The sequence below is a fragment of the Lutra lutra genome, chromosome X (genome assembly GCF_902655055.1).
Source record: "Lutra lutra chromosome X, mLutLut1.2, whole genome shotgun sequence".
Classification (NCBI taxonomy): Eukaryota; Metazoa; Chordata; class Mammalia; order Carnivora; family Mustelidae; genus Lutra; species Lutra lutra.
This window is the reverse complement of record NC_062296.1, coordinates 41,292,840-41,303,593: the sequence shown is the minus strand read 5'-3', so window position 1 is coordinate 41,303,593 and position 10,754 is coordinate 41,292,840. Positions and strand designations below refer to the sequence as shown.

Here is a 10,754-nt window from a genome sequence, read left to right as displayed (position 1 = left end):
TTAAGCCGCTGCCTTCAGCTCAGGTCATGATCTCAGGGTCCTGGGATCGAGCCCCGCATTGGGCTCCTTGCTCAGTGGGGAGCCTGCTTCTCTCTCTGCCTCTGCCTGCCTCTCTGCCTGCTTGTGCTCTCTCTCTCTCTCTGTCAAATAAATAAATAAATAAAATCTTAAAAAAAATAAATAAATAAAACTTCTTTTGCTTCATCTTTTTGTCTCCCTTGTTCAAGGGGAACTGGTCAGAGACTATTCATTGGCCCCTACCCTGCCTCTTGTTTTCTCCCCAAGCCAAGATTTTTGGGCCAAGAATAGAGAAATTGTGTTCCAAGTCTGTAGTTCTCAGAGGCCCTAGTTTTGTTGGGGCCTGTGCATCAGAAGGATCCAGGTGTATCAATTATGTTGTCCCTGCCTGTATGCCACCTCTTCAATCACTTGTGTCCCCTTGTTTGTGAAGCACAACAGAGTGTGCTTTCAGAAGGCGCCTTTTGTCTTCTTAGGGTCTAAAAATATTTGCATGTAAATGTTGGGAATCCAGACAGTCTCCTTAAGATCTAACACTTTGCATGGGGAGGCATACAGACCACCGGGGGCATTTGCAAAGTAGATTTATACCATTGCACCTTGTGTCCCGGCCTCATAGCATTGCGGTGACATCTGAGAAGGAGAGAGTGTGACATTGATCAAGGGAGAGCATAAATAACCACATTTCAAAATGAATACTAATTGCGTAATGACAGTTTCCAAACTATTAGCCTACTTTACAAAAAAAGTTAATTCATCACAAGCCCAGAGCTGGCTGTTTCTTATGTGTGGTGCTGCCAGTTGGCAGGCACTGCTTTGCAAGAGGATTGGGGGAAATGAGGATTATTGTTGTGGAAGCTCACTTGGCCTTTTGTGAGGAGGGTACAAACTGCATCACTCTCTCAAGCCCCTGCTGTTCAGCGTTCAAGAGTGGACACCAGGATCCTGCACGCCTTCAGGGGGAGTTGCTTACTTTTCCTAGAGGTAAAATGGCCCGGTGCCGAGACTTGGGGAGGAGCCTTGAGTTTGTAGCCCCTTGGAGGAAAGTGTTCTGGGAAGATGGAGGTGAACAGCACGGAGGAACTGAACCTCGCTTGGTGTGTGCCCGCCCCACAAGCTGGGAAATCCTGGGTCCCGGGGAGAGGGCATGGCCACAAGGAGCCTGGCCTTCTCTGGAATGAACTGGGCATGCTACCTCAGGAAGGCAATGCCACGGCTCCTGAAGGCCTGTGTTCCCTCATCTGTAAAATGGGGGGGAGTGGGCTGGGTTACCATGAAAGCCCCCTCCATTCAGGGAGAATACCAGTGTCTGTCTCTTCCTTTAAGCTGAGTGTCCCCCAGAAGAAAGACAATTTGCTTGAAAAAGTGGAGTGACATGATGGGACTGGTTCCCCTGTCATGGCCATCTTTTTACTGTAGGAATTGTAAATGAGTTTTTCTTCCATGCCAAACTGATGGGATCTTATGTGAAAATACTCTGAAGGAAAATGAAAAAGTGCCTCTGAAGAAGAGGAGCTATCTGAGGCCAGGGTTCATTCTCCTTGGGACATCCTATTGTATTGAAAGTGGGAGGAAGCATGAGAAAAGCCCCCAAGAAGAATCATCTAGATCAGCATTCTTGGAAAGAAGGGTGTGGGGTGAGGATTATGTTATGTTATCATTTGCCCTCCACTCAAGGTTTGAGAACCCTAGTTTATGTACCACTTTGTACTGACTCCCCCACCTCCACCAATAGGAGGCCCTGGGATTCAAATTAGAGGAAGTTGAATTTACCCATCAGGAGTATTGGGGGAATAACTCTATTATTGTACACCATTATTTTACTTTCAGGTTTTCACCAATCCATAGAGTCACACTGGGACTGAATGGTTGGGTGGTAAAACAGTATATTCATATGTGTTTAGAGCATGCCCAATTTTAGGTATAACAACCCCACGAACAGAATTTGGGCAAAAGTCTGATTTCTTTTGAAAACAACTCAGGTCAAACTCTATTCCTTTATTTTTTTACACATTTACAGTAATTCTTCTCTTTTTAAAAAAGTCACTTTTCATACCTATTTCAAGGGAGAATCCTTGTATGCTCAGCTGAAGAACTACTTTTAGTCCCTTCCTTCCTTGCCTTTTTTTTTTCCTCATAAGTACTTGTTGTCTCAATGATGGCTGAGATTTTGATTTCTCAGGCACTTCCAGCTTAGATTGTTCTGACTAGATTTGTTTGAAACAAGATCCAGGTCACATAAATCTAGTTTTAATCAGAAAGTCTTTATTCCCCCCCCCCCAAATACTTCATATCTTGTTTTATTTGACTATGAAAGTTACTATTGTGAAAGCTCCCTGTCATATGTTCTTCAATAAGAAACTTTAGAAAGAGCACATCCAAAATTATTACTGTAAAGTGCCAAACCTCCTGTACTCCTCCTGAAATTGTGATTTTTACAGTTCAGCCCAAACCCCCATCTATAAAGACTCTATCTCAGATAAACATATTGGCTGATAGCTAGTTTCTAGAGATTTTATCAAAATAATGTCCTTATATTAGAACAAATTCATTCCTGATCTATGCCTTAGGGATATTTGAAATGCACCTTAAGAGGAATGCTCTTTGTGGGGTTATTTTAACCCACTGAGCCACCCAGGCGCCCTTTGTGGGATTATTTTAAAAAACCTCTCCCTTTTATTTATTTTTAATTTTTTTAAATATTTTATTTATTTGACAGAGAGAGATCACAAGTATGCGGAGAGGCAGGCAGAGAGAGAGAGAGAGAGAGAGAGAGAGAGGAGGAAACAGGCTCCCCACCGAGCAGAGAGCCCGATGTGGAGCCCGATGCGGGGCTCGATCCCAGGACCCTGAGATCACGACCCAAGCCGAAGGCAGAGGCTCAACTCACTGAGCCACCCAGGTGCCCCAAAACCTCTCCCTTTTAAAACCGACATTGGGGGAACCTATTATCTGCAGAAATGTTTTTCATATTTCCTCTGCTCACATCCCACCTCCCTTCTGGCACCTCAAAGTAGATATAATTTTTAAAATAGTACATACAATTCTTGAAGACCCCATCTACTTAAGGGAAAGGATGTTCCCTTTTGTGCTTTTGGTTTTTTCAGGCAACCTGAGGGAAAACATGTTCTATGTTTGTGCCAGACTGAATTTGAGAGTTAGCGGCAGAATTTGTGTCCTGGGTCCTCACTGTTTGACTTCGAATCTTAGTGTGGCAGGGCTAGATGGGGTCCTGGAACTTTGATTTATTTGTACAGACCCTGTATTTCCAAGAGGACTTAAAGCACTCAGGGACCTGATGTTTAATGAGAAGGAAAATGGTCAACAATGGGAGAGAATGGTTGTTTCAAAACTAGCCAGTAAAGATGGTAATCGGCATGCTGATGCATTTCTGGATGTTCCTCCCTCCCAATGACCTCCTCACTGCAGAAGCCCCACATTAGATACAACTGTTTTGCTGATGTTTGGCATCCCTATGTGACGGATTGGAAGAGAGGATTGAAAAGGATTGGACAACACTGCAAAAAATCATAGGCGTTCCCAAGATAATAAAGCCTCCCTTCAAACTAGGAACATATAACCTCTGTGAAACTCATCTTTGGGGTTTCCCCCTCCCCAACCCACTTTCTTTTTTTTTTTTATTTTTTAAAGATTTTATTTATTTATTTGACAGAGAGAGATCACAAGCAGGCAGAGAGGCAGGCAGAGAGACAGGCAGAGAGACAGGAGGAAGCAGGCTCCCTGCTGAGCAGAGAGCCCAATGCGGGACTCGATCCCAGGACTCTGAGATCATGACCTGAGCCGAAGGCAGCGGCTTAACCCGCTGAGCCACCCAGGCGCCCCCCCAACCCACTTTCTGTGAGAGGATTCTTATGCTCCTGTGACACCCTTAAGTCACTATAGTTATTTCATAGCATGATTGTGGTCAGAAAATGACCGTACATTGATCAAAAGCAGAAATCTTACCGAAAAGTGATGTTTTAAGAAGAGTGGGCCTGGCTTCATCCTCTCCCTCCCATTTTAGGTTTTGTTTTCATCCCTTGGCAGTTTTGCATGCAGACAGCATGAAAAAGCAAAGGTGTGCCTCTTTTCAGTGAGTGCTAATTCTAGAACATTGTCCAGGGGACCATTTCTTGGATGTTGAAGGGGACAAAATATACCTAAAGGTGGGACTGTCTGCCTCTGAGCTGTGGGGAAACTACAGTAATAGGCTTTCTTGGTTGGGGGGTGGGGATGAGAAAACAGAGAAGAGCCCCTTTCTGACCTTCTTGGAGCCCCTTCTTGTGTCTGAACCAGAATGATTCCTATTTCCCTATCACTTCCACAAAATGGAGAGCAGTGAACAGAATTCAGAATTTGGCTGTCACATTCACTTAACGGCCCTGTGAGTAACCTCTTAGGAAGTTTGTCTCACAACCCGTGGCTGTTGAGCTTCTTGGCATGAATGGAACATGGACCTGCCTGGAAACACACTGCCCTCTCATCAGAGACTCACCCCTTCCCAAATTGCACAGGGATGTGCTCCAAATGGGGCAGGGTGAGGATGAGCATTGTTGAGGATGGGGCATGTGGAAGATTGTTTGATCCTATAAACCAGCATGGGCACTTGGAAAACTGTGGTGTGCATGGCCTCTTGATGGTGACTCAGGACTCAGGGGTATTATGTTATGAAAGGTGGCCTCTTTGATATTCTGTTGGAATGCCATTCCCTTAGTAATTTGCATGTATACCCCATTTATCACATTAGTCACTAAAAACCAATAGGTTATTTATTTTCAACTTTATTGAAAATACAACATGCCCTATCAAGAACAAAAGGCACTGATTTAGTTCAGTTACTCAATTCATTTAACAGCTATTTGAAGAATTACTTGATGTGCTATGCACAATTTATATCTGGCAGAAAAAAATACTTTGGAAAAATTGTCATAAAGACCACACTTCAGAAAATGGGCCCTGCGAAATGACCATTGATGACAGGGGCCCATGCCATGCCTACAGGGGCCAGAGCAAAGGGAGGCAAAAGTGGAGGTGGCATTGGCAGCATGGGTGGCCCGGGGGGCAGAGGTAGCCCGGGGAGCACAGGTGGTGGTGGAGGCCCAGGAGGCATGAGCCCCCGAGGCACCAGAGGAACATATCTCCACCCCGGTTCTAGAACAGGGATAGCATAGGGCCCTTCAAAGATCACCCCCACAGGAGGGCCCAAAGCAATGGGGGCCAGATTTCTAAACAGGGCCCTCTGGTGTCTTCTCCACTTGGCTCTTCTGTTCTGAAACCAGACCTTCAATCAGAGGGAAAAAAAAGTATTGGTTTAGTACTTGAACTGTCAGTGTCACAATAGAAACACACACAACATGCAATGCTGCCATTGAACTTTTAAATGGGGGGGGCGTGGCTGAGTTATGTCCTTATTACTAAAATAACTTGGGAAAGCAAACCACATACCTCCCTTCAGCTAATCCTTAGTGAGTCATGGCTAGTCCAGACTTGGGCACATTGATTTGTCTCCCTTCCTGTTTTTAATATTCTTTAATGTTTATCCCTCCCAGGTTTTGGATGTTAAGTCTAAGTGATAATGTGCACTGGCTCCCTGACGTTAATACCTATGCCTGGCAACAGGGTAAAGAGACATTGGCTCATCAGCTGTCCAGCTGCTCCCACTCCCTCCTCACCAGGGGAAGTGTCACGTTGGCTATGGGGGAGGCTGAACATGGTATAAAAGTGGGCCTGACGTAAAGTCATGCTGATGGGAACCACCCCTTTTTCGAAAAACTCCTCTTCAGTCTGAAGTTACCAATCCATAGGAGCACATTGCAGTTTTAGACAGAAAAGTTTTCTTCAGTGATGTTTAAGGGATCATTCTTCTAAGCCTTGTGAGAATTAAACAAAAAAGTATGTCAAAGGAGGCCTGATTATGGGGTTCCAGGGACTGCTGGGACGTGAGTTGCTGAAGCCCCTCACATTGCCTTGCCATTTTAGCCTTTAGTGTTAAGCAAAGTTTAACCTAACCGAATCCAAATTCAATAAACTGAAAATTTATTCCCCAGATAAGAGACTGGGTACCGCATTGTCGTGACTATCAATTTTGCATGCTCCCATCTACCTTACCCTCCAAACCTCCCTGGGCTCAGAAGGTCCGCTCATTCAGCTCTAGCTAGTTCTAGGATTCTGGACAGAAGCTGCGGTGACCCACAGGGGCGGGGCACCTTAGGTCCTGCCAGCTCCACTCCTTAACTAGGGGGGCTCCAATCCCATCACTTATTCCTAAAGCCAGAAGGTCCAATTATGCATTTAAGGAAGATGTTCAACAACAATGGGAGTAGGTAGGGCTCACAAAAGAGGCTCCTCCCTGAGTGTTTGCCAACTATTAACAAACAAACAGATGAAAAAGTTGTCAGTTAGACTTTACTGTCCTCTTGGCATACTAGTTAATCAGGTTTACATTGTATTTAATCATTTTAGAAGTTCCCAAACTGCAGTATTTTAATTGAGACAAAGGGCCTTTTCTCTCTCTGGGCAGCTACCTTTTCTCTTTCCCATCTTAGGATTTGGGGTCCTGCTGGATGAATATACTCTGAAAAAAAGTCAGTGTAGTAGAACTTATTTTGGAGAGATTCTAATGTATCAGTGGTGAAATCTCCCTAAACCTAAATAAAGCCCACATCTGGCAAATTTTGCTATGGGCCAGTATTAGGTCCATATTCACAATACTGGTTTCATAAAAGAGATCACCTATATTTGCAAAAGGCTGGGGGGAAGCATCTTTTATAAAGTTTCTTGGAGGAAATGCATGTTGCAAAGCTTGAAAATATGTGAGAGCATAGTCTTCTTCCCTACTTGGATTTTCTGGCTCATTTTCCCTTCAGAAATCCACTGAGAGGACTACATAAACCCAGGGAGGGGGAAAAGCAACTCAGCAAACCTCTTTATTTTCTCTGAGATTACTTTGCCTGCCTGAGAAAGTAGAAGACTTGTCCTATTTCTTTGATGAACCTATGATTTTCTATGACCTCAGATAGTCACCTATTTGATCCCATGACCAACAAATTAATAATCACTTCCTGAAAAGTGTTTTAAATTAACACAAATGGGGCGCCTGGGTGGCTCAGTTGGTTAAAAGCATCTGCCTTCGGCTCAGGTCATGATCCCAGGATCCTGGGATCAAGCCCCACATTGGATTCCCTGCTCCAGGGGAGCCTGCTTCTCCCTCTCCTTCTGCTTGCTGCTCCCCATGCTTGTGCACTTTTTCTCTGTCAAATAAATAAATAAAATCTTTAAAAAAATAAATTAATACAAGTTAGAATCTGGCCTGAAATGAGAACACTCTCATAATCAGATTCCAGAAAACCCACCTTTTCAAAGCATTACTACCCAAAAAAGGGGAAAAAATTCTTAAGAGTGTTAAAGATTCCTCATGACAATATTCATTTATACATTTGGTAGCTTCATAAAGTTGAATTTGTGTGACATCTGCAATGCATATATTTGAATGTATACAATACGTAACTAAACTTTCACCTCTTTTTAGGTCCATGGAACTTTATTAAAATTGGTTCCCTTTTTTGGTTCCATTCTTCAAGACAATTTTCCTTTCCCCATTCCCCAAAATCCTAATATTTTAACAATGTTTCAGGCAGACATCAAAGTCTTCCAAAAAATTAAAAATTTAAGGCTGTCACTCTCTATGCAGCTTTACAAAACCCTTAAAAAATAGCAGTAGGAAGTAGGATCAGGTACTTGGGACTTTAAAGCTACCCTCCCACCCCAGTTTCAGTTTACTAAACATATATTAGTTACTCATGCCAAGTGTTCTCCGTGTGAATAACTCCTTCACCCCAATGTCTGAATATTTATAAATTTATTCATTTAGCCAAGAGCTTACACCTGGTTTTAAATATTTCAAGTAATTTAGTATGGTTAAACCTTCTTTTAACCTAGATCTTCAGTGCATTAATTTGTATATTTCACACGTGGGACTGAGCCCCAACATGATTCTACATAGAAATATTCCTTTAGGGAGGACTAACATCCTTCCTGAAAGATACCAGTGTTAAAAGGAGGGGAACTTTATTGGGGAAAACAGTGTGTTTGATTTTTTTTTTCCATTAGGAAATCATATTTCGGCTGGTAGTGGGAAATTTCCAGAAGTTCCAGCTTACCTATCCCATTTCCCATCCCCAAGGCACCCAATGTTCAAAACTTATTTGTGAAACATGGAAACAAACCACATCAACTTCAGAATGTCCAGGACAAAATCTCAAGTATGTTTTAGAATGGCTGCCCTGTACCAAGAGCTCTTTTAAGATTTACTGACCTGCACTCTGGCTTCAGTCAAATTCAGACGTACAGCAATCTCTTCTCTGTGGGAGGAAAATTGCAAATGTTTAGTATTTGGAGTTGTGGATAAAATGAAATATATCATGTACATTATTTCTATGCCCCCTCCCAGTGCAGTTTTCTGTAATACAGCTTGAGGCTTGCCTTAAGGAGTTTTCCCTTGGACAACTTATCTCTATTAAATAAGATAGAAAAAGGGAACATATATGAAAGTTCCTGGTAGTATGTCTGTTGACCATGACTCAATCAATTTTTCTGTTTGTGGAACGGCAGAGAACAACCCTGGAAATCTTTTCTTGGGAAAAGCTTTATTTGGGAAAAGCCTTTAAAGTGGAGTTCTGAACCAGGCAGAGTACTTCCAGGGTTTATTGTAAAGGGAGAGGGGGAACTCTCAAGGAGGAACTCCAAACCGTTGGCCAAGCGCTCGAGGGAGATTCTTCTTTTGCTCTTTGGTGGGCAAAGCCTCAATACATCAGAACCAGAAAAAGTGCCGCTAATACCTCACAGAGATACGTCCTGATCCTCCCCCCAGCCGCCCCGCATTCTTGCTGGGCCAGAATAGGCCTGCCCCTCCGTACACTACTGCGATCCGCGATCCCACCACAAGGGTTCCTTGTCCGCTGGCTTTTTAAACGCTCCAAACTCTGCCGCCAGGAAATAGCGCTCCACGTGGCAGAGCCGAGACTAAGGTGAGGGGAACTCGCCTCGTGCGCAAAATTTTAAATGCAGGAAAAAACTGAGCAATCACGATGAATATTCTAATGCAATATTAAAAATACAAAAATTAACGCAAAAAACTCACGATGAACAAAATACCAAAATTTTAAATAAAAGCGGGATCAACCCGCCCTCCCTTACTTGCTTCACCCTTTCACCCTAGTTCCGCTACTGTCTCACTGCCCCAACCTCTGAGGGCAAGAACGGGCCCTGGCGCCCTCGAACCCCCTAAGTGGCTTTTGGCTCAAGAGAGGAGGAAAGGGGTCCCGGGAGAAAGCCTAAGATTCGGAGGCCCCTGGAGAAGTGCGCGCATGAGGAACAAGCCACTTACCTCGCGAACACGTCGGGGTACTGGGTGCGATGGAAAATGCCCTCCAGCTCCTGCAGCTGCAGCTGGGTGAACGCGGTGCGGTAGCGGCGCTGCTTCCTCTCCGCGACCAGTGGCCCCTGCAGGGCCGGGGGGGCCGGCTCCTCCTGCTGTTGCGGGGGCTCCAAGCCGCCGCCAAAGCCTCCCTCCTGGTTTTCCTCGTTCGGGGAGCTCCGCTCTCCCGCGCCAACGCTGTTTGCCGCCGCCCCTTCGCGCTCAGGTTCGGACCGTGTATCCTCCCCTCCTCCCATTAGAACCAACGAAGTTAAGGTTGGCTTCGCATCTGGGAAAGGAAAAAAGCAAAAAAAGAGGTCGGAGCGTTGGAGCCCACGCTGCGTGGGCTGAGGAGGCAAGGGATTGAGATGGAAGATAGAGGGCGATAGCCGCGCCGCGGCCCGTCCACCCGACCCTCCCAGGGAAGTTCCTCTCCTGCAGTTTGCTAAAGCACCTGTCCCCGTCTAGGCACTGACCATACTGTTCATCCTCCACCTCGACCCCCAGGCTGCGGTAGCCGGCGTCGTAGGGGCTGCAACCGAAATTACGCTGCATGTCCGCAGTGCTGTCGATGAAGCCTAGCGCATCCACAAATTCTTCGCTAGGGTCGGTGGCGAGAGCTGCGACTAATTGCCGGGTGGGTGCTCTTGTAACGCCGGGACCTGATCTGGCGCGGAAACTGAGCCTTGCGCGCCTTATATAGGGGGTACGTTCAAAGTGTACGCGCTCGCGTCGGTTAGACGCCCTCTATTAGCGTTCGCATTACCTCGGGTTGGTGTCGGTGGGACCTGACGGGGGCGCACTGGCGGTCGGGGCGCGTAAGTAAAATAGGGCGAGTGTTTGCAAGAATAGGCATGCTTGTGTGGGAAACTGAGACTCCAAATCGCAGTTTAACTGACTTCTCCCAGCTAGGACGAAATATCTGATTGGAAGATGGGGCTGTACTGGATCGGGAAAGTAGTTTTGGAGGGTGGGGAGGGGCAAGACTTCACTCTAGATCCAGGAGTTCGTGGAGGAATGTTTGTAACATATTCCTCCGCGCAACGTTCGATGCTCCCCAGACCGCAAAGGAAGCGGTGTCGCTTGCTTCCTCAGGGGGGAAAAGATGGAGATATAGGGCTGCAGAAAGTGCGAAGCCCTCAGCGACCCACGTACGCTAAAGCGAAGTTAGTCTACCTGCGTGGGGCTCTGAGCACTCCTCTCCCCTCCTAGAACCTAGTGACTAATGGATAGGATTATTTAGTTCTGTTCTATTTGTACCCAAAGTCCGAATATCGGGCTAGTGATTAAGACGAAAGAATTAGCTGTTTGCACTGGGTGT

The 10,754-nt window shown here is 45.5% G+C and overlaps 1 protein-coding gene across 1 annotated transcript; it reads right to left on the bottom strand.

The window, feature by feature from the left end:
• Nucleotides 1–4,865: 4,865 nt before the first annotated feature.
• Nucleotides 4,866–10,150, bottom strand: ESX1 (ESX homeobox 1). The gene is made up of 4 exons (XM_047716482.1): nt 9,910–10,150; nt 9,404–9,722; nt 8,333–8,378; nt 4,866–5,299 (listed from the first exon to the last, which is right to left on the bottom strand). The coding sequence occupies exons 1-4, from the start codon at nt 9,986–9,988 to the stop codon at nt 4,961–4,963; spliced, it is 783 nt and encodes a 260-aa protein (XP_047572438.1). The 5' UTR covers nt 9,989–10,150; the 3' UTR covers nt 4,866–4,960.
• Between the last annotated feature and the right edge of the window lie 604 nt (nt 10,151–10,754).

What these genes read in the sequence shown, in the direction of transcription:
- ESX1 (XM_047716482.1), bottom strand. Translation starts at nt 9,988, where the DNA reads ATGCAGCGTAATTTCGGTTGCAGCCCCTACGACGCCGGCTACCGCAGC. An exon ending in GGTGGAGGATGAACAGTATG is followed by an intron (nt 9,723 to 9,909) that starts GTCAGTGCCTAG and finishes TTCCTTTCCCAG; the next exon opens with ATGCGAAGCCAACCTTAACT. An exon ending in TACCCCGACGTGTTCGCGAG is followed by an intron (nt 8,379 to 9,403) that starts GTAAGTGGCTTG and finishes TTCCTCCCACAG; the next exon opens with AGAAGAGATTGCTGTACGTC.